The 27,986-nt window shown below is 41.7% G+C and overlaps 2 protein-coding genes across 2 annotated transcripts in view; one reads left to right on the forward strand and one right to left on the reverse strand.

Annotated features, from left to right (window-relative positions):
• The window catches only part of LOC137414082 (T-box transcription factor TBX20-like), an 82,416-nt gene extending 64,316 nt beyond the window's left edge, over nt 1-18,100 (reverse strand). Inside the window, exons 1-3 of the mRNA XM_078771692.1 lie at nt 17,740-18,100; nt 15,389-15,605; nt 11,470-11,634 (exon numbers count right to left, since the gene is read on the reverse strand). Of these exons, the coding sequence (XP_078627818.1) occupies nt 11,470-11,634; nt 15,389-15,605; nt 17,740-17,848 (491 nt within the window). The 5' untranslated portion in view covers nt 17,849-18,100. The remainder of the gene's footprint in view (nt 1-11,469; nt 11,635-15,388; nt 15,606-17,739) is intronic.
• Nucleotides 1-27,986, forward strand: part of CTSA (cathepsin A) — a 222,950-nt gene that overhangs the window by 17,936 nt on the left and 177,028 nt on the right. The window lies entirely within an intron of this gene.

A 27,986-nucleotide genomic window follows, 5' to 3' on the forward strand; every position in this document is an offset into this window, starting at 1 on the left:
TACTTTGCTTATTTTTCAAGATATGCAGGTTGCAAGGTTCAGACATACATGGTGGCGGCCATCTTGGATTTTGCAGTGGCGACCCAATTTTCAATAGCTGGCGCATGCGCAGATGGGTTGCACTGCGATGCCACTGAAAAGCGACTGAGAAAACCGCGCATGCGCAGATCGCGGACATGATTCATTTCGATTTCTATCTTTATTTAATTTCCGAAAAGACGTCTGCATTCGAAAATCGCGTGATGACGTCACGACGTAAATGCATTTCTTCATATAACTTCAGATCGGCTGGATGGATTTTGACGAAATAAACGGCATCGTGTAGGGCATTTATTTGCGCAAATTTCAAGACCAATTACGACCATGACAGCCATTTCCTTCTCGCACAGCACCAAACATTCTAATGCGTCAATCCCGCCAACCCTGCGCATGCGCAGGTGGTGCAACGAAGCACTTAAACGCTGAAAAAATCGCGCATGCGCAAATGGTAGCGCTGGAGCGCAAGGTCACGTGTGGACGCGTACGTAATATGTGGATGGATGTTTGCACATGCGCAAATGGGCCACTGTATTTTCGTGTATTACGTACGCGCTTTGATGGGCTTACTTTCAGAGAAATACGATCGAGTTAAAAATAGTCAGAATTTGAGCAAATCTGTTTCATTCGTTTGTTAATATGCCTCATCTATTGACAAATCTGCAATTATAATTTTTTTTGAAGTTCAAATGACCGCGGGAGATCGCGTTATCGTGAGCACGTTCTGGAAAGACAAAATGGTGTGTTTCTTCTTCTTTCAACAATAAAGACTTATAGCTTCGCGACCGTACATCCAATCAACTTGAAAGTTTGCACACTTGTTCGCTTGATGAGAGCCACATTGCATTAAAAATTCAAGTCGATCCATGCAGTGGTTCAAGAGTTACAAGCTTTTTAAAATTTAAACTTCCATTATTTATTACGGCCAAACCATGTGACTTATCAAAACGTCTCAAGTAATGATGAAACATACCCCCATGAGGAACATTTGTGTAAAGTTTCCACTCGATATCTCCACAAATTATGGAGGTGATTCCATTTCTAGTTTGAAATTTTAAAACGTTATAACTCTGAAACCACGTGTCGGATGACGTCGTGCTCGCTGACTTTTTTGTTCGACATGGGTATGCGAATATGCATGCCAGGTTTGGGCTCGATCCGTTCAGCCATTGCGGAGAAAAAGGGGTTTTTGTGTTTTTTCACGGAAAACAAGATGGCGGCCGAACCATGTGACGTATGACTTCGAAATTTTTTGCAATCTGAGTTTTTTTTAACTAAGCATCTGGGGAAAAAATCTCATTTTCAGGGGAGGAAAATTGTGTTTGACAAATTCTAACCTCTTAACGTTAGCATTTTTGATATACTCAATACACATGTTTTTTGTTCCCATTGCAGAGTTCTTTAGAATGAGCCATTCCTCAAATTTTTCCATTGAGCCGTTTCGGAGATACAGAGGGGCAAAGTTGAAGGTGTTTTACAAGATGGCGCCCATACCACGTGACCTATGACGTCATCATTAGCATTAAAAAATTCTACGAGCCTAGCCGATCATTTGATGAAAATTTCCTGTCAATCCGACCAGCGGTTGCTGAGAAACTTAATTATGAAGTTTTCGGAGGTGCAAAATAGGGCGGAAGAATAATAAGAAAAACTCTAGCAGTAATAATAGGTTACTCTCCATTTCATGGAGAGTAAACCTAATAAATAATAAAATATTATATATATATATATATATATATATGTATATATATATATATACAGTGGAACCTTGACTTACGAGTGCACCAACTTAAGAGTTTTCCGAGATACGAGCCGTCGCTCGGGCGGTTTATTGCTTTGAGATGCGAGCCGACATTTGAGTTACGAGCTTTCGCCACCCGCCACCAGGTGGGTTCCGGTCACGTGGTTATCTTGCCGTGCAAGCATATCTGCCGTATATCGCTGCTGTTTTGTTTTTGCATGTTGGTTATTTTGGAGCTTACGCCAGCCGCCACCAGGTGGGTTCCGGTCACGTGGTTATCTTGCCGTGCAAGCATATCTGCCGTATATCGCTGCTGTTTTGTTTTTGCATGTTGGTTATTTTGGAGCTTACGCCAGCCGCCACCAGGTGGGTTCCGGTCACGTGGTTATCTTGCCGTGCAAGCATATCTGCCGTATATCGCTGCTGTTTTGTTTTTGCATGTTGGTTATTTTGGAGCTTACGCCAGCCGCCACCAGGTGGGTTCCGGTCACGTGGTTATCTTGCCGTGCAAGCATATCTGCCGGATATCGCTGCTGTTTTGTTTTTGCATGTTGGTTATTTTGGAGCTTACGCCAGCCGCCACCAGGTGGGTTCCGGTCACGTGGTTATCTTGCCGTGCAAGCATATCTGCCGTATATCGCTGCTGTTTTGTTTTTGCATGTTGGTTATTTTGGAGCTTACGCCAGCCGCCACCAGGTGGGTTCCGGTCACGTGGTTATCTTGCCGTGCAAGCATATCTGCCGTATATCGCTGCTGTTTTGTTTTTGCATGTTGGTTATTTTGGAGCTTACGCCAGCTGCCACCAGGTGGGTTCCGGTCACGTGGTTATCTTGCCGTGCAAGCATATCTGCCGTATATCGCTGCTGTTTTGTTTTTGCATGTTGGTTATTTTGGAGCTTACGCCAGCCGCCACCAGGTGGGTTCCGGTCACGTGGTTATCTTGCCGTGCAAGCATATCTGCCGTATATCGCTGCTGTTTTGTTTTCGCATGTTGGTTATTTTGGAAAATTTCTTAGTTTTAACCATGGGTCCTAAGTAATTGAGTGCCAAGGGCAGTACTGAGAAGAAGAAGAGGTTGATGTGCTTGGATATAAAACACGCAATCGTCGAAAAACATGAGCGAGGTGTGCGTGTTGTCGACTTGGTGAGGCGGATGTGAAGGCAGCTGAAGATTTTATTATAACTTTTGCCGAACTGATAGAAGCCGAACGATACATCCCCCAGCAAATCTTCAACTGTGACGAGACAGGGCTCTTCTGGAAAAAGATGCCGAGGAGGACGTATATAACGGCAGAGGAGAAGAGCATGCCAGGCCACAACTTGTTCAGAGTGCCGGCGATAGCTCGCCTTCTCTTTGTGGAAGACACGGTGAGATTCTTAACATCCAACAACTAATGGGACGCAAACGGGGCGCCCAGTTTAGCGGTACACACATTGATGAATCACCCTGCCTGTGAAACACCGACATGACAGGTTATAGCTGGGTCGGGATTCAAACCCAGGCTGGACAGTTTAGAGTCAAGTGTGCGTACCTCCAGTCCAGGCCATCCTGCCAACTTGTATGCTGCATACAGGTGAAATATAAAGCGCGAGATATTTTTATATATACTGCATATTTTAAAAAAATTGGTGTGGTTTTTGGCGGGCTGGAACGGATTAATAGCATTTCAATGCATTTTAATGGGGAAATTTGATTTGAGAAACGAGCAAATTGAGTTACGAGCTCGGTCACAGAACGAATTAAACTCGTAAGTCAAGGTTCCACTGTATATATATATATATATATATATATATATATATATATATATATATATATATATATATATATATATATATATAATAAGATAGAAGATAGAAGATAGATTGTAAAATAGGTCATACTTCATTTTGTTTTTGCATGAACGTCATTTCCTCTGTTGGCCGGTAGACATGATTTTTATGCCTTCGCCAACGAAGTTGCCAGACGCATTATGTTTTCGGGTGGTCCGTCCATATGGGCTAAACCTCGTTTTTCTCAGCAACCATATGTCTGATTGAGACGAAACTTTAAGGGTAGGAGTGACACACATGCAGTATGTTTTTATGATAATTGTGACGTAATAGATCACATGGTATGGCAGCCACCATCTTGGAGTATAAGCAAATAATTAATAAATTATTTCTCGGAAACGGCTGAATGGAATTTTTTTTTAAACTTGGCACATTGTCAAGTACTCCCAATGTGGAACAAGAGCATGATAATCATGACATCATCGGTGAAGCGGTACACCAGCCAAAAAATGTTTTAATCAAATTCCTTATCCTAAAAATCTGAAATTGCATGCACATTATCAATGACTCATTTGTATTGAAATATTAAACTTATGACATCATAGGTCACATGGTTTGGCAGCCATATTGGATTGAAAGAAAATATTAAATAATTATATCTCTGAAACCGTTCACCCATTCGATGCGAAATTTTACAAATATCATCGAACACCACTGTTGCATATAGTTTGAAAATGCTGATGTCGGTCACGTGGTTTGGCAGCCATATTGGACAGAAAAACGAACCTTATCCGATCAACACGAAACTTCACAAACGTGATCCCCAACCCATACATATGCAGAGTGTACATTTTTAAAGGTCATATGTCATGTGGTATGGCAATCATATTAGCTTGAATGAATGAATGAATGATCGTTTTAAGGCTATTTTCCCTGCTAGAGCGGGGGTTAGCCTTGCGGGCCCCATGACAATCATGGTTCCCTGTTTGAGGCAATGTATTTATGGTCGGATGCGCTTCGGCCATACGTTTTTATGGATATTAGCTTGAAAGCCGATATTTAAAAAAGTCCCTTCTCTGAAACTGCTTCACCAATCGATGTGAAACCCGTCACGTCTGGTAAAAATGTGATACTTGAGAACAGCTGAAGGGATTTAAACTTGTTTATTTTTAGGACACTGAACGATGGCATCTACACGTTGTGGGACTATGCGGAGGCATATTGGTGACAGTCGCATTGTTCTAGTTAGTCTTTACGAAGAGGTAAAGTGGGCACATCGTAGTTTATTCTCAACGATCCAATCATGTATTAGCAGCAATTAGTACAATACAATACAATTAGCAATTACATGCAGGATCACTGCTACATAATCCATCATACTGTACACGTGAGTGAGCGTAGTTATAATTCACGCCGCTTTAAGTTATCTTACTATAATTCACCAAATGTCTGTCCGTCAGTTCGAAGGTACCGCAAAAACAGCTCAACCGAGCGGAACGATATTTTGGGTGGGTATTCCTGGGACCCCTGGGAGTAAAATAGGCTATATTGTTTTTCCAAATTTTCCAATTTTTCCAAACACGATGGAATAATATTTACCGATATGAACAGTGATGTAGCTTTTGTTGAAATGATATGTACCAGGAGAGAGTTGTTCGACTCCTGACAAACTCTTCCTATAGAAACGTGCGGCTCCGAAGTAACACGGCAGCGTGTGCAAAGCGACTGAGAAACAGGTGTAGCGGCCGCTTCCGTGTTACAGATTCGGTGCGCACTCTTCACACATAAACGTGTGACTGAGAAAGACGTGTAGCAGCCACTTCCGGTTTGCAGAATTCAATCCTTTTTCAAAATCGGCGCCATGTACTGTTTAGATTTTGATGATTTGCGTGTGATATGATTCAACGGATGTTTATATGAATCGTTTAAAATAAATAAAAATCCTTCTGATATTTTGCCTTTTCATTTGGGCCTCCCAATTGAAGCCCCGCCCGTAGGGTGGGTACCGTTGCTAGTTGTACTAATTTACTGTGCCAGGACTGCTAGGTATACGGACAATGATTGGGTGTGATCAGGGGATAACGCTGATCCTACCGGTAGTAGGCTATGCATCGTGACTATCTGGAGTTTGGGCAGTAAGAAACACATGTCAATGTCACTTCGTCTTTTCTTTTGAAAGTAAATATGAACTTTTCTCGAGCATTACCTGGTTCCTCCTAAGAACACAAGGGTAGTTCAGCATGCACACGAGATTTTTTGAATGTCCCTTATGTTCTCTTGTTTGGCATTTTATACAAGCCATCGAATGCCCCTTCTTTTCTATACTTTGCCACATGGCACACACCATATAAAGGGGCCTTTTCTATGTCCATAGTATTTTTCCCAATAATTTTTATTACCCCTTTATCAAAGAAAGTAAGACAAAAAAAACAATATCACGTTCCAAATCATGAGTCTAACTGCATGCAGTGGGGGCACGAACCAGGTTTTATGACCCTTTTTTCACACACTACCATGCCAGTGAAAGTCTCCACCTTGACGCTATTCTCTACCCCTCTCTTCCACAATGACGAATCATGACCACCTACGCTCCGACGGGCCGCCAATCACCATCACTGAGCAGTCTCGCTGCCTAGGCCCACAAACCACACGCTACTTTTGGCCTTCACATAAAATTAAATCATGTCAGATATAGGCTACAAACACAAGTCTGGCTCTGAAAAGTGGAGGAGGATGAGAGAAGGAGGATGCTACAAGCTAAGAGGAATTATCTATTCAGCTTCCTCGACCATTTCAAGAAGGCAGCTCTAGCATTGGAGGCAAAGAGAAATGCTAACAAATTTGTCGAAGCATACATGGAAATAGCCAAGCATATCTGGGTGTCCCAAGGCCTGCTGAAAGAGGAAACTGATTTCAAGATCACTCTGGTCAAAGGAGTCATCTATCGACCTGTAGAGCTCAACAACTCAGTGTTATATGATGACCCCCCCCCTTCCTGGACACAACTTTTCAACACTACCGAGTAAATCTGTATTTCAACGTACTCGACAGGATGTCAGATGAAATCAAAGCACGAGCTGAGGGTACACAAGAGGTTTGCAAGCTCTTCAAATTTTTATCTGTGACATGTCACAGGTCTACAAGAGAGCCACATGGTTGTTTATGTTGCTGTTGTTGTTGTGGTTCTTCTTCAGGGTCGATTTTTAAAATGTGCACCCATTGGTTGGACAGCTGCCAGACCCCAACTACATTTGTCACTTGACTCCTCCACCCACCATGGCCATGACACCCAGATTAAATAATATGGCCACCGCTTGGTTTTCTGGTAGGCCTAAGACATCAGGCCTGTAGGCCTCTGCTGATTATACACTGTCCGGGTTTGTTGCGTCAGATTGCCATTGGCTTTGTTTCCATTGCGAAGGTTAACATGAATGAGAGCTGTCTATCGTTACCTCCGCCACCGAAGGTGGATGATGGAGGTCCAGTTTTCACCCCTGTCTGTATGTTTGGTTGTCTGTTTGTTTGTGAACAAGGTATCTCAAAAAGTTATGGATTCTGACGAAATTTGGTGGAGAGGTTGAACATGTGACGAGGACAAAATTATTCGATTTTTTTGAAGGTCCGGATCTGGATCTGAGAATTTTTAAGTGATTCTTCACCATTGAGAGGCCTAAAACTGAGATATAGCACGATATCTCAAAAAGTTATGGAAGGGGTTGTACAAAACTTGGTGGACAGGTTGGGTGTGTCACAAAGAAGAATTGATTCGATTTTGGTGAAGATTTGAATCCGGATCCAGATATGAAAAGTTTTAAAATGTCTGTGATTCGTCACCATTGAGTGATTGGGCCAAAAACGATACATAGCATGATATTTCAAAAAGTTGTGGATGAATTTTGTAAAAACTTGGTGGATGAGTTAGGTAGTGCCAATAACAAGCCTATTAGATTTTGGTTCAGGTTCGAATCCAGATCGGACCTATCGGTGGGATACAAAACGTAAACTTCAGCCTGGCGGAGGTATGCTCTCTACCGAGTGCGTTCTTGTTAATCTTGTAATAGCGTGTTAAATGTGTGTTTCCCAATCGTTCTATTGCCAAATTTTGTCTCAGGTTGTGACCACAGTGCAGCCATTCTTGTTGCATCCAGATCGGATGTTAAATCTGTCTTCTGAAGAAATTGAGCAACAAGTATCCATTCCGCAGTTTCCGAATAAATTTTCAAGTGAACTTTTTTTTTCTTTTGTATACAAGATGGAGGCTTGTGTAAGAGCTAACATTGATCACAAAAACACAAACTGACACATAAAAACATATGATAAAGGGAGCGGAAGAACAAGATGGAGAGCAGGGACATCGGGAGATCTGTGGGAGGGAGAGGGCTTTGGGGGAGGAGGCGTGGGAAGGTGGGGTGGGGGTGGGAGAGGTAAAAAAAAAACAAAAAACACATGGACACTGCCAGGACTTCCAGGAAAGAAGTTGGTATTTCAAAAAAGTGGATTTGGGGTGAAATTAGTGGGGGTAGAAAAGATCAAGGTTTTGGATGGGGGAAGATAAGAGATGGTGGTGAACAGCTGTTTTAAAGACCTGGAGGGAGGAGTGGGATTGAAGGGAGTGAGGGAGTTTGTTCCAGAGGCGGGAGAAAAGAGGAATGAAGGAGTGAAGGTGAGCAGAGAGTCTTGATTTTGGCAATTTCACCATAAGATGGTTGCTGGCAGATCTTGTGCGACCTGTAGGAATATTTGGGGGACAGAGCACAGACAGAGATGGGGGAGCAAGGCTGGAGAGGAGTCGGTAGAAGACAGAAAGACCACCAACCTGCCTGCGGTGAGTGAGTGAAAGGCCCTCGGAGTTAGCTTCATCGCGGGAGATTCCTTGTGGTATAACTGACGTCATTCCGGACATTCTACTTTTCCTCAGACACAGTTGCAAGGAGTTCTTGAATATCTTCAGTGTATGCCAGAAAGAGCTCAATGACATCCCCACAGTTCTCATCCAACTTTTCTTAACCCTGCTTATTGTCATTGAGGGTGCGGATCCATCTTTCAGTATGCTGAGGAACAAGAATCAAGGAAAAAAACTTCGTCCATCAAACCGAGCTCTGCTCTCCATATAGAAACAAGTAGTTACAGACGAAATATTGATGCAACTTTCTGGGGGGCGTGGCTGTGCCGCTGATGCAGTGCCCCCTATTACCAGTAGGCTGGTACTCGTTTTGCCGACCTCGAAGAATGACAGACTGAGTAAACCCACCTAGTGTTATTTCACGGCATAACATGGGCTCTAACTCAGCATCCTAAGATGCCAAGCCAGCCACCTTAACCGATAATGAAACACCAGGCTTTTATCATCAACTACCAAGGAAGCGGTGCCATTTTAAAGTATTTCATATGACTTCACCAGGGTAGGAACTGTCAGGTCTTCCTGTATGGAAAACTTTGCAAACTTTATCCACAGGATAACGTTTATCCGAGCTTTGAGAAACCTCGTGCCAGTCTAAACTGTCAAAAGTCTCAAGCTTTGCTTCTTTGCTGATAGATGTGATCTTGTTTTCACAAGCTTGGTCGTTTTACAAGATATTTTGAGAACTAAATGTACAACATCAACTTCATTTGCAACATAAATTACTCTCAGCCTCAGAATGCCTTCCCTTTTGATGGCGTAGCCCTTCGGGCAAGGCCGTCTGGAACGGGGTTTGTCTGTCCGTCCGGTGTATGTATGTCCCTCATAAACGTCCACCAATCAGAGTTGAGGATCTGGTCACATGACAGGGGGACAGCGTTTAGTAACCATTACAGTTGCATATTTTACTAAAAGGAAATATAATAACCTGTGGAACGTTTTGGGGTTGCAGTGGGTGGCGTAAGGTAGGTAGGTGGTTTCAGAAATTCCTCAATACGATTATGATTTTGAAATGTGATCGGCATGGACATTGCTCCCGGATCCGGAAGTGAGAACAGATGACGACGGTTTGCTGGTTTGATTAATATGTATCAAGGCTTGTAGGGTACAAGGTTTGTAGGGGCTTCGCTCCCCTGAACCCACACTGCAGCGCTGCCTCTAGTCTCCCCTGGGAACCTGGTAGCCCCTCACCCCCAGCAAGGATGATCGCATTACTCACTCAGTCTCCAACTTAAAACTTGCTACCCCCGTATGAGCCTCTCCCGATCCCCTCAGACACGGTTCACCACCGGGCCCCTCTCCTTAAACCCGCTGCTGCTCTTATCTGTTCCCTTCCCCTTCTACTCTTTATTCAGACTATTTTCTCACTCTCCGGTGCTCCATCCTCTTCCATGTCCTCTTTCTTTCTTTCTTTTTTTCTTACTATCACTTCCCTTGCTCTTTTATTTACCCCTAGTTATGCAGCATAAAATAAATGTTAGAATGTTTACTATCGTCATTCCTCCGTCACATTTCTAATAATCGCTCGTTATGTTTATCAGTTTGTACAAATCGCCACTCAGCTCCCAGCAACCTTTCCACAAAGCCACACCTGTGTTTCACACATCACAAATGTCACCTCGTGTTCTCTCTCGTTCTTGCATTGAAGCATTGACTTTTTTTGAAGCACTTCTCCATTTGAGAATCGAGTGTTCCCACTCCGTCATCGACTCGCATAGCTGTTTACATGACGCTATAGGGTTTTATACACTTTGAAAAAATCCGGTGACCGTCACCAAAGTCAAAAGAAGATGGGAGAAAGATTTTGAATTTGTTCATTGCTGGTACACCACAGAGTTGGCAGGGGTAGAGGTACACACACACACACACACACACACTCACCTATGACCTGTCTAACCTGGAGGTTGAATGCTGACCCAGGTGTAAACTGTCATCCTGGTGTTTCACAGACATGGTGATTCATCATTGTGTTCCGATTGTCCCTCCGATGGACGTCTTGTCTGCCGGCGCTAGTTGATCGATCTTTAAGATTCCAGTATCCTCAGAAAAACCCTCCTCTGATGAAACTGCCAAAATCAAGACTCTCTGCTCACCTTCACTCCTTCATTCCCCTTTTCTCCCACCTCTGGAACAAACTCCCTCACTCTCTTCAATCCCACTCCTCCCTCCAGGTCTTTAAAACAGCTGTTTACCACCATCTCTTCCCCCATCCAAAACCTTGATCTTTTCTACCCCCGTTAATTCACCCCAAATCCACTTTTCTGAAATACCGACTTCTTTCCAGGAAGTCCTAGCTGTGTCCATGTGTTTTTTTACCTCTTCCACCCCCCCCCCACCCTTCCCATGCCTCCTCCCCCCCCCACCCTTCCCATGCCTCCTCCCCCCAAGCCCTCTCCCTCCCACAGATCTCCTGATGTCTCTGCTTTTAATCTTGTTCTCCCGCTCCCTTTATCATCTGTTTTATATGTAAGTTTGTCTTTTTTGTGATCAATGTTACCTCTTACATGAGCCTCCATCTTGTAAAAAAAAAAAAAAAAAAAAATTCGCCGAACTATGTATTACCCACACCCTGAACAAGTTTCAAACTACTACCCTGACTTACCGTGTCGGAGTGGCGACCCATTCAAGATCGTAACCCCACCTACAGAAACTGCTTCGGCAGCACCGACGCTCTGTGTGGAGCATAATTCATGATCTGCTACACCACGGAATACTCATGAGGTTTTTCAATCAGGTAATGTCCACATGAGGGATCCATCTGAAGATAACTATTTATAGTCGAGTCTGGAATCGAACCAAGATGAGATATCTCAAAGGGGAGTACACGACCTCTGAATTAGGTGAAAGCATTCCTGATAAAGCTGCCTGGGTCCTGCTAAAAGCTGCCTGGGTACTTGTATTACAAGTTTAGTATAAGACAGTGTGTAACATCGTATAAACAGAAATGTGTGCAATGGTGTTAAGCCAATGAGGTCTCTACGCCGACCTTGGTGGTATCCCGTTGTATCAGGTGTGGGCGCACCTGGCAGGAAGAGGTGGGTCGGCCTTGCCAGCGACAAGCCAGCAGGATCTGTGGTACGCGTACCGGTACCGCTTCTGGTTCACGGGGACCACGTCGATCAGCACAACGTAGCGAGCTTCGGGCTCCAGGGAGGAGAAGGACACGCGGATCGTGGGAAACATCCTCCTGTGCGCGCCAGACAGACCCGCGAGGGCGACCCGGTGTTATTGCAGATAAACTCAGTAATGGTCTCCGAATAAGATACGTGTACGGGCGGCAGGTGCCCAGGATGAAAAACAGCTCCTGTCGATCATAGCAAGGCGAGCAACGCAGCCTGACAACTCATCTACTTACATTGATCTTTTCCTTGGAATTCTGCTTTTTTTTTTTCAACTGTCATTGCATCCGCCAAAATAAACGAGATTATTATGATGATTCTGTTCAATAATCCCCTTGTACGAGCGACTAGAGACGATTCCTATTTTATCCGATGCACCAGGTTATCCATCCTTCGCTTTGTGCGTTGTACTCACGACAATCAGTAAGTTTGTGGCCCAAGTTAGGCGCGGGAGGATAAAATTGCTTTGCGCTTTGAAGGTGGAATGTTGGCGAAACGAACACGATGGAGACAACTGCACCATTGGACCTTTGGAGTTCTCTAACGAAGAGAGTTTGAACACTCCCGGCCCAGAATAAAAAGAACGAAACATTTTTCAACCTCCTTTAAATGAAACGTAAAAATTAACTCTTTTATCCGAATTTAGATGTTTTATAATTTTAAACATTGAAATTGAGTATTTTTAAATTATTTTATTTTTCTATTTCTGTGTCAAGGCAGGAAGGTTTCCCGTGACCGTCGTTGTGTATCTATGTGAGGTGTTCACAAAATTATTGGAACGAGATAGAATTGTCCAAAAAAAAGCCAACAATTTTTAGTTTTCAAAATTTAGATATATTTCCAATTGTGCGTGTATATATATATATATATATATATATATATATATATATATATATATATGTATATATATATATATATATATATATATATATATATATATATATATATATATATATATATATATATATATATATATATATATCATAAAAAAATCATATATACAGTCACGTGAAAAAGTAAGTACACCCCATGTAAAGTTTTGACTTTTTCAACATATTTCAATATACATCTATTTGATCTTCATTTCAACAATATTGATAGACAAAGGTGATATAATATAACAAATATCATGAAGCATTTACATTTTGTAGTCCATTGTATAATTTAAATAAACATAAATGCAAATTTCGCATGTGGAAAAAGTAAATACACCTTTGGCTCTAATAGGTGGTATTGCCCCCTTTGGCAGAAACAACCTCAAGTAGGCGTTTCTTATAACTGTCTACCAGTCTCTGACATCGACTGGGAGAAATTTTTGCCCACTCCTCCATGCAGAATTCTTTCAGCTGTGCGATGTTTGAGGGGTTTCTTGCATGCACAGCTCGTTTCAAATCCCCCCACAACATCTCGATGGGATTTAGATCCGGGCTTTGACTTAGCCAATCCAGAACCCTCCATTTCTTTCTTTTCAACCATCCCTTGGTGGATTTACTGGAATGTTTAGGGTCATTGTCATGTTGCAAGGTCCACCTTCGGTTGAGCTTCAACTTTCCGACAGATGGCCTCACATTATCCTCAAGCACCCTCTGGTGCAATGAAGAATTCATAGTGGATTCCATGATGGTGAGCTGCCCAGGCGCTGATGCAGCAAAGCTGCCCCAAACCATAATATTTCCACCACCATGCTTTACAATTGGTATCAGGTTCTTGTGGTCAAATGCTGTCTTTGGTTTTCGCCAAACATGTCTTCTAGTACTGTGGCCAAATAGCTCAACCTTTGACCCATCTGTCCAGAGCACATTGTTCCAGAAGTGCTGGTCTTTGCCTAGGTGTTCATTGGCAAACTTTAGTCTTGCCCTGATGTTCTTTCTGGACAGCAAAGGTTTCCTCCTGGCACACCTCCCATGTAGATCAAATTTGTGCAGCCTCTTTCTAATGGTAGACTCGTGCACTTTGACATCAACAGTGGCAAGAGCTACCTGTAGGTCCCGTGATGACATTCTGGGGTTCTTAGAGACTGCCTTCAGCATCTTGCGGTCTGCTCTCGGGCTGAACTTGCTGGGGCGGCCTGGCCTGAACAAGTTGGCAGTTGTTTGGAATCTTCTCCACTTGTAGATGATCTTCCAGACAGTCGAATGATTGATTTCAAATTGTTTGGAGATCTTTTAAAATCCCTTCCCAGATAAGGCTGATAGATAAGACTGCGATAAGATATAGCTATATATATATATATATATATATATAAGATATAGATATATATATATATATATAAGATATAGATATATATATATATATATATATATATAAGATATAGATATATATATATATATATAAGATATAGATATATTGTATCTCGGCCATAGACGTTTTTAGTGTGCCACTTGTAAAAGAAAAGCAAATTGTACATTTTAGTAAATATTGCCTCATTTATCAGGATTTGGTGTTGCCTCGTAAAGCATGATAATTTGTTGCTATTTTACTTCACAAAAACAATTATTCCCACATTCTCGTGGGGTCGGCCGGGGAAAGTTTGGACCAAGTTTTTCAAGAACCGACTTGCTCAGCCTGATGCCGACTCAGTAGGTTAGAACAGGAATTTGGAATTTTTTGAGGGTGCAGGAATAGTCCGTCGACTCTTCGCGAAGGACACCGATGGATCTTTCATGTTCGCCAACTATTGCATTTATGTATAGGCTGGGTCGAGATTCACCTTACGCATGCTAAATGGCTCAGATGCAAGAAGGCAAGGCAAGTGTAGAATTGATAATCTAGAACTTTTGTCCATCATATTACTGCATCGTTTTCAGTGAAGTATTTACTACATAAGGTTAAAGTCGTGTGCCACGATCACAGTTCTGCGCATCACATATAAAACGCATTACTAAGGTTACTTTTCAGAAATTTAAACCCTCGTTGGCACAAAACAAGCCTGAGATCAATAATTTTATAAATAAAACATGATAAAACACAATAACAACAAACCAGGTCACATCGGTGTGCGCGCGCACACACACACACACACACACACACACACACACACACACACACACACACACACACACACACACACACACACAATTACAACAGAAACAATTTCCACAAAACAGAATTTTAACTGAGTTGATTGTTTTTCTTAAATTTTCTTAAACTTTCTTAAACTTAAGATTTAATCTAATATTTGCCAGTGTGTGTGGTGTGTTCATCCAACACAGATTGGTAAGTCAGTATGTTATCATAAGAGTAAAACACATAAGGCTGATTGTCCAGTGAACAATTGTTAATTCCGTTTTATTTCACTTTAAAAAAAGATTGGTGCAGATTTTAATATCATGTGGTGACGTTCATTGTTTAGTTTAATTTAACATTCAGGCCTCAGACTTATTGTGACCACCCCTCGTGTGTATATAACACTAAAATGGACTATTGTGAAAGGAGGAAGGTTTCCGCAGGGGTTATCACAGACCCTATGGATGCCTACAGACGGTTTATTCATTTGATTCACTTAGATATTTTAACTTTCCGGGTTTCCAATTTTTCTCAAATGGGGATTTGAGAGTTTGTGGCTTTATCCATATTGCTCACCCCCTGTGTCCACGACTGACATTAATAGACATCAGTGTACTTATTTTAACATGAATTACAACGACTTTAGTCGATAACGCACAAACAATTATGGTATATGGAGATTTGAACCTGGATTTCCTGCATCATGAGGCTCATAATCCAGGAGTTCAGATGGGAACACCGATTACTAATTACGTAAATCAAAATAGTAAAAGTAGCTCAACGAAATATAATCGTTTAGTGACGGGATGCACCTACCGGCCGGACTTGGTGATAATCATCTCGGTTCCGAGTTGGTGGAACTTGTCCCAGAGTTCCTTGGTTTCTAGTGTGCAGGAGACACAGTCCAGCTCACGGTTGGGGCTGCTGCTCGGACTCGCACTCAAGACGTGCTCCAGAGCCGGGGGAAGTCCACGGAGTGCTGCGGCCTGATTCTGTGACTCCCTCGATGGCTTCTTTTCAGACGCTCCTTTTCCTGGTGTCCCAAATGAGACAAACATCATTTATCGAGGTGATAGACTCGGATTCAAAATCTACGTGCAAGCATCATCAGATTGTCACACATTTCCTCCTGTGCCTCAGCATCCATAAACCATAACAAATGATTCAAATATAATCGAAAAATCCAAAATAAATTACATTTTGGGGTTTTTTCAAAAGATTTTGATTATAATATATATGCTACAGTACACTACTATAAGTATGGTTGTAATTTTCTCTTGCCATGCCCTGCCTGAAGCTGAAGATGTGGGTTCTGTGCTACCGCAACACACTCGGGGTAACGGTAACAACTGGGTGGTTTCCCTTTGTCTTCCCAGCCATAGTCAGGTCAATTAATTGTAATTTGTTCAGGGTAAAACACCGTGGGATCTTTAAGGTCCACCAACTAATGCTGACAGATGGTACACCGAGAGGGATGGTGCACAGCAGGTGAAACACCAATCTGACATTTATAGCCAGGTTGGGAATCAATGCCAAACTAGACAGCTCGAAGGTAAGTGTGCTACCTCTACACCATCCTGTAAAAGTACAGGCATCATCAGAAGGTGACTGATAGTGCTATGTCCAGCAATCCTTTGACATGTACAGGCCCCATTACACCTTCCCCTTTGTCAATAAAGGACCAGACCATGTCACAAAGCAGGCAAAATGTTCCAGGACATGCTTCACAGTGTTATCGCACGTGTAGTGATCCAAAGCCTTGCATGAGGATGATACGTACATCCAATGTGCACACAGACAAATAAAGTATTCGTGACAAATTGTGTAACACTCAAGACACAAGAAGTCCATCAGAGAACAATTCGCATCAACGTCAAATTTAAGAAAATGAAGGAAACAAAGTTTGCCTACTTTGCAAAAAAGTGATGAAATGTGCATTTTAAACTTTGACCGTGAACAGGCCTGTCCAAACCCACCGAGTGCCCACACCCTGTGTGCGCCCATTCTCTGCATGCGCATGTACACCGCGTGCGCCCGTACCCTGTGTGCGCCCATACTTTGCATGCTCCCATACCCTGTGTGTGCCCATACTCTGCATGCGCCCATACCCTGCATGCGCTTGTACCCTGCATGTGCTTGTACCCTGTGTGCGCCCATACTCTGCATGCGCCTGTACCCTGTGTGTGCCCATACTCTGCATGTACCCGTACCGTGTGCGCCCATACTCTGCATGTGCCCGTACCCTGTGCGCCTGTACCCTGTGTACGCGCCTGTACCCTGTGTATGCCCATACCCTGCGTGCGCCCGTACCCTGCGTGCGCCAGTACCCTGTGTGTACCCATACTCTGAATGTACCCGTACCGTGTGCGCCCATACTCTGCATGTGCCCGTACCCTGTGCGCCTGTACCCTGTGTACGCGCCTGTACCCTGTGTGTGCCCGTACCCTGCGTGCGCTCGTACCCTGTGTGTGCCCATACTCTGCATGTACCCGTACCGTGTGCACTCATACTCTGCATGTGCCCGTATCCTGTGCGCCTGTACCCTGTGTACGTGCCTGTACCCTGTGTGTGCCCATACCCTGCGTGCGCCTGTACCCTGTGTGTGCCCATACTCTGCATGCATCCGTACTCTGTGTGTGCCCATACTCTGCATGCGCCTGCACCCTGGGTGCACCCGTACCCTGTGTGCACCCTTACTCTGCATGTGCCCTTACTCTGCATGCGCCCGTACCCTGTGCGCACCCTTGCTCTGCATGCGCCCGTACCCTGTGTACGCGCCTGTACCCTGTGTGTGCCCATACTCTGCATGCGCCCGTACCCTGTGTGTGCCCATACTCTGCATGCGCCTGCACCCTGGGTGCACCCGTACCCTGTGTGCATCCTTACTCTGCATGTGCCCTTACTCTGCATGCGCCCGTACCCTGTGTGCACCCTTGCTCTGCATGCGCCCGTACCATGTGTACGCGCCTGTACCCTGGGTGCACCCGTACCCTGTGTGCACCCTTACTCTGCATGCGCCCGTACCCTGTGTGCACCCTTACTCTGCATGCGCCCGTACCCTGTGTGCACCCTTACTCTGCATGCGCCCGTACCCTGTGTATGCGCCTGTACCCTGGGTGCGCCCGTACCCGAGTGCGCCCATACCTTGTGTGCGCACCCGTACCCACCGTGCGTCCGAGCTAAACTTGCACCCTGCGGGGCCGCGATCAGCGCCGCGATAGAGAACGCATTTGCACGAGAAGAGAGCTGTGGCTTGCAGGTTACGTCCGGATCCATGGTCCACGACACGCAAAGTACTGATGGACCACCGGTTAAGGACACACACGGGACAGCGAGGCGATCTTCAGGATTCGGCCTGGAGCGGAGGCTGAGCCAGGAATCATGGACAAACTTTGGAGCAAAGCGGTGCCATGTACGCTTGCTTGAGGGACTGTGTCTGATCGCGGTTCCTCTATTCAGCCAAATCCTCACACTACATGTCACCGGAACGTTTTCGGTGCCCTTGCAGTTATCTTGCGTCTCACTGATATCACTGGCCATGGTGCAGCAAGACCCTAAGCTCCACGAGTTTCGTTTTTCCATACCCCACCCCCACCCACATCCCCACCATAACCACCCTCGGGTCGGGGACGCTTCAGTTCTGCCTAAATGACAGCTTTAAACAGCAGTGAGGGTACATTATGGAGCCCCGCAAACAAATGAAGTTTACCATAACTACAAACGCAAGTTTTATTATTAAATTTACTTTAGCTATAAACATAATTTGTTATAAAATCTATATAACTGTATAAAACAGTGCTTCATTATGAAATTTACTGTAATTATAACAGCATTTTTGTGATTCAATTTACTAACCGTAAACACAGTGTTTTATCATTACATTTACTACAATTATGAAGTGTTTGATTACTAAGTACAGGTTAACTATCAACAGTGCTTTGTTATAAATTTATCATAACTATAAATTTTTATGAAGAAATTTACGAGTTATAAACAATGTTTGTAATTACATTTACTATAATTGCAAACCGTGCTTGAATAAATGTACAAGCATAAATAGTGCTTTGGTATTAATTTACGATGACTATAAACATAAGCTTAATTGAATGTACTAAACAATAAACACATGTTAAATTTACGAGGAATGCAGCGCTTTGCTATTCAATTTACTGTAACTATAAAAACACATTTTACGACTAAATTTACTGTAACTGTAAAAACACATTTTACGACTAAATTTACTGTAACTATAAAACCACATTTTATTACTAAATTCACGATAACTTTAATACCTGTTTTATTAAATTGAGTACAAATATTAATGCAATGCTTGATTATGAAATTTACGATAATTATAAATAAAACTTTGTAATAAAATTTACTAACTATAAACACAGTACTTTATAATTAAATTTACTGTAATTATAAACAGTTTCATTATTAAATATAAAATAACTATAACCAGTGCTGTTATAAATTTACCAGAACTAATTTTATGATTATATTTCTGAACTAGAACGACACTCAGTAGAGAGCATACCTCCGCCAGGTGAACAGTTTACGTTTTATATCCTGGAGTAAATCAGAAAATCACAATACAGAATCACATTTAATCAAAATCATCCGTCCACAACTTTTTGAGATATCCGGCTAAGTATCGTTTTTGGCCGGATCGCCCAATGGTGAAGAATCACTTAAAAATGGTCGTAGCCGGATCCGAATCCGGATCTTCACCAAAATCGAATCATTTCGTCCTTGTCACATACGCTACATCTCTGCGAAATTTCGTCCGAATCCTTCCACAACTTTTTGATATATCTTGTTCACAAACAAACGACAGACAAACGGACAGACAGAGGTAAAAACATAACCTCTATCCACCTGTGGGAGCGGAGGAAATAATAAACAAAGGGCTTTGTAATTTAATTTACTATAATAAAAACAGTGCTTTATTAAATGTACTTCAACTATAAACAGTGTTCAATTTACTACAAACAGATGTTTCATTAAATTTACGAAACGAAAACCACTTCTGATAAATTTACCATAAATGTAGTCTTTGGTTATTAAATTTACTATAACTATAACAGTGGTTTGTGAATACTATTTTGATAACTATTAACACAATGATTTATTATAAAAATAACTATAAATGCAGTGCTTTGTTATTAAATGTACTATAACTATAAACACGGTACTTTGTTATTAAATTTACTATAACTATAACAGTGGTTTGGGAATACTATTTTGATAACTATTAACACAATGATTTATTATAAAAATAACTATAAATGCAGTGCTTTGTTATTAAATGTACTATAACTATAAACACGGTGCTTTGTTATTAAATTTACTATAACTATAACAGTGGTTTGTGAATACTATTTTGATAACTATTAACACAATGATTTATTATAAAAATAACTATAAATGCAGTGCTTTGTTATTAAATGTACTATAACTATAAACACGGTGCTTTGTTATTAAATTTACTATAACTATAACAGTGGTTTGTGAATACTATTTTGATAACTATTAACACAATGATTTATTATAAAAATAACTATAAATGCAGTGCTTTGTTATTAAATGTACTATAACTATAAACACGGTGCTTTGTTATTAAATTTACTGCAATTATAAGCACATTTTAATATCGAATTTGCAATAACAATAAATACACGTTTTATTAAATTTGCTACGACCAGAGACACAGTTCTTAATTAACAAAATTTATTATAACTATAAACACAGTGGTTTGAAACGGTAGGAAAGTTGTCGGTGGATTTAACATTTAACCCCTGACGATCTCTTCTCCTTCTCCTTCTCCTTCCTTTTGCTTTGATAATTATTTACCTATTGATTTTTGTCTTTTTGCACTTGTTTTTTGTACTCTGTCAAAGCGTCTTTGGGCTTCTTGAAAAGCGCTATATAAAATAAATGTATTATTATTATTATTATTATTGTTAACATTCCAACTCCAAAATAACCCACAGGTTTAATGGCATATAAATTCAACATTTAATCAATGTTTAATAAGTTGTTTTGTAGAGTTGGATGTTTTGCTTAAACTTTACACAAGTGGCATATAAATGCTTATAAATAAATGCATATAAAATACTAGAACGCCACTCAGTAGAGCGCATACTCCCGCCGTGGGTGGCCGCTGCTGAGCCCGATCTTCCAATGGTAAACAATTCCCCCAAAAATAATTCCTGGTTCCGGAATATCCTGAGCTTCACCAAAAACGAATCGATTCTTCCTTATCCCAAGGGCAATCATCCCACCAACTTTCGTCCAAATCCGTTCAGAACTTTTCCAGATATCTTGTTCACGAACACACACACACACACACACGATCGAATGCATTACTCCCTGGCGGGAGTAATAAACCCAAATGGCAGATAAATTGAACATTTAATCTTAATGTTTAATTCAATATTGGATATAAAATATCTTTTCAGTTTCAGTTGTTTTGTAGAGTTGGATGTTTTGCTTAAACTTTACACACGTTAAGTTTGACAAATTTGAAAATACCAAGCTATGACGATGTGATCATTAAATCTATGCCTTAATATTTAAAAAAGTTTTGGCGTGGGTTCCAATCTTGAGGCAGCTATAAATTGTCACCCTGGTCTTTCACATGCAGGGCAATCCAACAATGTGCACACCATCCATCAGGAGGACGTTAAGCCAGCGGACACGTCTGCCAGCACCGGTCATGTTGATGTGAAAGATCCTTCAGTTTGTCTCCTGAACAGTAGGCAAATTATTTCTGGTACCCTGACCAAATTAACAATTTCTGTCACCTTCAGTCGAACGTCACACCGGCCCAACTCATTTGTGAAGGACTTGGGCAGGATAACATTCCCCGCCCACCTTCACTCCCCTACATCCCATTCTGAGCAAACCCCATCAAACGTGGGAAAAATTGGAAGCTTCATACAAGAGAAAAAAGAAGCATATGAATGTCAATAATAAACGCAGCGAGGAAGGGAAATAGGAAAACAACCACATATGTATATATATATATGTATATCCTGTATATATATATATATATATATATATATATGTATATCCTGTATATATATATGTATATCCTGTATATATATATATGTATATCCTGTATGTATGTATATATATATATATATATATATATATATATATATATATATATATATATATGTATATCCTGAATATATATGTATATCCTGTATATATATATAATATATATGTATATCCTGTATATATATATATGTATATCCTGTATATATATATGTATATCCTGTATATATATATATATATATATATATATATATATATATATATATATATATATATATATATATATATATATATATATATATATATATATATATATATATATATATATATATATACATATATATATATATATATATATATATATCTATATATATCTATATATATATCTATATATATATATATATATATATATATATATATATATATATATATATATATATATATATATATATATATATATATATATCTATCTATATATATATATATATATATATATATATATATATATATATCTATATATATATATATATATATATATATATATATATATATATATCTATATATATATATATATATATATATCTATATATATATATATATATATATATATATATATATATATATATATATATATATATATATACATACATATATAATATATGTATATAAATAAATACAGTCACATGAAAAAGTAAGTACCCCTCATGTCAAGTTTTGACTTTTTCAACATACAGCTATTTCATCTTCATTTCAACAATATTGATAGATAAAGGTGATATAATATAACAAATATCATGAAACATTTACATTTTGTAGTCCATTGTATAATTTAAATAAACATTAATGCAAATTTCGCATGTGGAAAAAGTAAGTACACCCTTGGCTCTAATAGGTGGTATTGCCCCCTTTGGCAGAAACAACCTCAAGTAGGTGTTTCTTTTAACTGTCTACCAGTCTCTGACATCGACTGGGATAAATTTTTGCCCACTCCTCCATGCAAAATTATTTGAACTGTGCGATGTTTGAGGGGTTTCTTGCATGCACAGCTCGTTTCAAATCCCCCCACAACATCTCGATGGGATTTAGATCCGGGCTTTGACTTGGACATTCCAGAACCCTCCATTTCTTTCTTTTCAGCCATTCCTTGGTGGATTTACTGGAATGTTTATGGTCATTGTCATGTTGCAAGGTCCACCCTCGGTTGAGCTTCAACTTTCCGACAGATGGCCTCACATTATCCTCAAACACCCTCTGGTACAATGAAGAATTCATAGTGGATTCCATGATGGTGAGCTGCCCAGGCCCTGATGCAGCAAAGCTGCCCCAAACCATAATATTTCCACCACCATGCTTTACAATTGGTATCAGGTTCTTGTGGTCAAATGCTGTCTTTGGTTTTCGCCAAACTCATCTGTCCAGAGCACATTGTTCCAGAAGTGCTGGTCTTTGCCGAGGTGTTCATTGGCAAACTTTAGTCTTGCCCTGATGTTCTTTCTGGACAGCAAAGGTTTCCTCCTGGCACACGTCCCATGTAGATCCCACGTCCCATGTACAAATTTGTGCAGCCTCTTTCTCATGGTAGACTCGTGCACTTTGACATCAACAGTGGCAAGAGCTTCCTGTAGGTCCCGTGATGACATTCTGGGGTTCTTGGAGACTTCTTTCAGCATCTTGCGGTCTGCTCTCGGGCTGAACTTGCTGGGGCGGCCTGGCCTGAACAAGTTGACAGTTGTTTGGAATCTTCTCCACTTGTAGATGATCTTCCGGACAATCGAATGGTTGATTTCAAATTGTTTGGAGATCTTTTTAAATCCCTTCCCAGACTCGGAGGCATCTATAACCTTCTTTCTGAAGGCCTCAGAGAGCTATTTTGATCTACGCATGGTGATGCCGCACACTTCAACAACAAAGAGCAAACCAAACTAAATGTCTGAGGTTTAAATAAGACAGGTTCCTCCAAGATCCTCTCCAACGATGTTCTAATCATTTGCACCTGAGCTGGTGCACCTGATTCTAATTTTAGGTATTTGAAGAAGTGATAAATGTCGGGGTGTACATACTTTTTCCACATGCGAAATTTGCATTTTTGTTGATTTAAATTATACAATGGACTACAAAATGTAAATGTTTCATGATATTTGTTATGTTATATCACCTTTATCTATCAATATTGTTGAAATGAAGATCAAATAGCTGTATGTTGAAATATGTTGAAAAAGTCAAAACTTTACATGGGATGTACTTACTTTTTCACGTGACTGTATGTGAAATAAGATATGGAAACAAATAAATCACTGTTTGGTGATATCAATATTTAGTGCTTGTCCTGCCCCACTGTCAACTTCTCCCCACCTCTCGCCCCCCCCTCCCCCACCACCGTCTGCTTCCTCATCCTTCCCCCTCTAAACTTGCCCCTCATCCCACCCCATCCCATCCCATCATCCAACTCACCCTGCCCCTCAACCCACCTCCCTCCCATATACTGGCTATTAGAACTAAACTTCTGTGATTAAACTTTTATTGGACTGTATAGAAACTAGAACAATGCAATTGTGTCGCAAAAAGGCCTCCACATAGTCCCACAACGTGCAGATGCCATTGTTCACTGTCCTAAAAACAAACAAGTTTGTTTTAAATCCTTTCAGCTGTTCTCAAGTATCACATTTTTACCAGACATGACAGGTTTCACATCGATCGGTGAAGCAGTTTCAGAGAAGGGATTTTTTTAAATATCGGCTTTCAAGCTAATATGGTTGCCATACCACATGACATATGACCTTAAAAATGTACACTCTGCATATGTATGGGTAGGGGATCACGTTTGTGAAGTTTCGTGTTGATTGGATAAGGTTCGTTTTTCTATCCAAGATGGCTGCCAAACCACGTGACCTATGACATCATCATTTTCAAACTATATGCAACAGTGCTGTCAGATGATATTTGTAAATTTTGCATCAATAGGTTGAGCTGTTTCAGAGATATAATTATTTAACATTTTCCTTCAATCCAATATGGCTGCCAAACCATGTGACCTTTGACCTATGTCATAAGTTTAATATTTCAATACATATGGGTCGTAGATCATGTGCATGCAATTTCAGATTTTTAGGATAAGGAATTCGATTAAAACATTTTTGGCTGGTATACCACTTTTGGCTGTGTACCCCGGTTTAGAATAGGTACACCGTATCCCAGCGTTTCGAAAGAGGTGACTAAAAGGGTTGGCGTCAGGAAGGGCATCCGGCCAGAAAAAACATTGCCTCAAAAAGAGAACCATGACAATTACAACTACATATGGGCAGGGTACAGCCCGAAGTACCCCGTGGGGGACCCCACTCCTACTCGTCAAAACTCAAGGTGGGGAACCCGATCGAAACAAGGGTGGAAATCACTCCATTTATGACGACGAAACGTCTGATGCCCGACGTGGAGATCGGTTTCTGAGTTTTGGGACATGGAATGTAGGGACAATGACAGGGAGATCACAAGAAGTGGTGGAAGTATTGGTCAGAAGAAGAGTGGACATATGTTGTGTGCAGGAGACGAGATGGAAGGGAAGTGGTGTGAGAATGGTGAAGGGTAGGGAGGGACATAAATACAAGTTTGTGTGGCAAGGGTGCCTGGAGGGCGTGAATGGTGTTGGTGTCCTGTTTTCTGAGGAGTTTGTAGACAGCGTGGTGAGTGTGACTCGAGTGAGTGAAAGGTTGATGATGGTGAGAATGATGATTGGAAAGCTCTTGGTGAACGTCATCTCGGGATATGCTCTGCAGGTTGGTCGGAGCGATGAAGAGAAGGACAAGTTCTGGTGTGCGACAGAGAAGCTGATGGAAAACGTGAAAGATGAGAAAGTTGTTGTGGTTGGAGGAGACCTAAATGGACATGTGGGAAGGAGTATGGACGGTTTTGAGGGAGTTCATGGGGGTTACGGATATGGTGTGAGAAATGGAGAGGGTGAAAGGATTTTGGAGTTTGCTGATGGAGCTAGTTTGTTGATTTGTTATACGTACTCTGTTCCAGAAAGCGGCTCATAAGCTTGTTACAAACACGTCAGGTGGGTCGATGACAACCGTTGACTACCTGATGTTGCATTGGCGAGATAGGGGGCTTCTCTGGGACACAAAGGTGATCCCGGGGGAGGAGGCTGTTTCACAGCACCACTTGGTTGTCTGCGACATAAGGGTGAAAGGTGCGAGGAGAGCTCGGCGGCTGAAGTACCAACTGAGAATGAAGGTGTGGAGGTTGAAAGAGGTGACAGTGAGGGAGGCATTAAAAGAGAGTCTGAGTAGGGTAGAGGATGATGTGGTTGAGCTTGAAAGTGGTTGGATGTCAATGAAAGATAGTCTGTTGGGAGCCGTTGGTGAGGTATGTGGATGGACAAAAGGACCACCGAGGCACTCGGAAACATGGTGATGGGATGATGAAGTTCGAGAGAAGATTGACGAGAAGAGGAAGAAGTTCAAGGAGTGGCAGAAGGCGAAGGGTATGGGGGCAGAAAAGGCAGAGCGTGAAAGTTATAAGGCAGCCAAGAAGGCTGCAAAGAAAGAGGTAGCAAAGGCGCAGGAGGCATGCATGAAAATGTTCGGAGAACGCTTGGATTTGGAAGAGGGTCAGAGAGCGGTATTCAGGATTGCAAAGTAGATAGTGAAAGAAAGGTGTGATGTGATGGGGGTGAGTTGCTTGAAGGATGAAGTGGGACAAATCGTTGTGGACCCAGATGGAAATAAAGGAAGATGGAAGAGATATATGGAAACACTGTTGAATGCAGAGAATGAATGGGATGGCAACATAGAGAGTAACCCAGTTTTAGGACCGGCAGAGAAGATAACCGAGAAGGAAGTTGAGGAAGCGATAAAAGCAATGAAGAGTAGAAAAGCGGGAGGGCCGACGGGAGTTGTGGGAGATATGTTGAATGCAGCGGGAAGTTGGGGTGTGAAGAGAATGACAGAGATCTGCAATCTGGTGGTGAAAGAAGGCCGCATTCCAGTGGATTGGGAACTGAGTACCCTCGTCCCTCTATACAACGGAAAAGGTGACCCTCTGGACTGTGGCTCGTATCGCGCAATAAAGTTATTGGAGCATGGAATGAAGGTATTGGAAAGGGTGTTGGAGAGGAGGATAAGGAAGAAAGTGAAGATCGACGAAATGCAGTTTGGATTTATGCCAGGAAGAGGAACGACAGACGTGCTTTTTATTGTGAGGCAGTTGCAGGAGAAGTACATGGAGAAGAGGAAGAAGTTGTTTCTTGGGTTTGTTGATCTGGAGAAAGCATTCAATAGGGTTCCACGTGAAGTAGTGACATGGGCATTGAGGAAGTTAGGAGTGGAGGAATGGTTGATCAGAGTAGTGATGGCAATGTACAAAAGAGCGCGCACAGCTGTAAGGACAAAGGACGGGAACAGTGGTGAGTTTGAGGTGAAGGTGGGAGTGCATCAGGGGTCGGTACTTAGTCCACTACTATTTGTAGCTGTGATGGAGGTGCTGGCTCAGAACGTAAAGGAGCGTTTACCGTGGGAGTTGTTGTATGCAGATGATCTAGTGTTGATTGCAGAAAGTATGGATGGACTGAAGGAGAAGATGAACAAGTGGAAGGAATGTATGGAGACAAAAGGTCTGAAGGTGAATATTGGAAAAACGAAGGTGATGGCAAGTGGTAAATCATGTGGTGAGGTGGAAAGAACTGGGAAGTGGCCGTGTGCTGTGTGCAGGAAGGGTGTCGGAGTGAATTTCATTCAATGTACAATGTGCGCTGAGTGGGTTCTTCAAAAATGTAGTGGTTTGAGAGGGTTATTAACCAGTGTGGCAGCTACATTCAAGTGTAAGGTGTGCACAGAGGGAGCTGCAGATGGAGGAAATGTTGAGCTGGATCTTGGAGACGGTGTGAAGCTGGAAGGTGTGAAAATATTTTGTTACCTAGGAGACATGCTGAATGGAGAAGGTGGATCAGACTCGGCAACGGTTGCTCGAGTGAGATGTGCATGGAAGAAGTTTCGGGAACTGAGTGGCGTGCTGACGAGGAGGGGAGTGTCGTTGAAGCTGAAGGGAAAGGTGTATGCTGCATGTGTGAGAAGTGTTGTGGAAAACCAATCAGGTCCACACAACTTTAGTCCAACTTGTGGTTTAATTCCATTTAGATCATGACATCATCCTGTAATGCAGGAAATGCAATAAGTATACGATGTGGCATCACATGGGACCATTCATAACATTCAATGCAAGCGAGCTGGATATTCTATGCTGGCGTACCGTTAGCGAGTCTACCAGATGTAACGTGTCACAGGAGAAGTCTCGGAGCACCGTCCGCAGCAGCGGGTCTTATAGTCACGCCCCTAGCGGTGTCATCGAGCAGCGA

The sequence above is a fragment of the Myxine glutinosa genome, chromosome 2 (genome assembly GCF_964187855.1).
Source record: "Myxine glutinosa chromosome 2, kmMyxGlut1.1, whole genome shotgun sequence".
NCBI lineage: Eukaryota > Metazoa > Chordata > Myxini > Myxiniformes > Myxinidae > Myxine > Myxine glutinosa.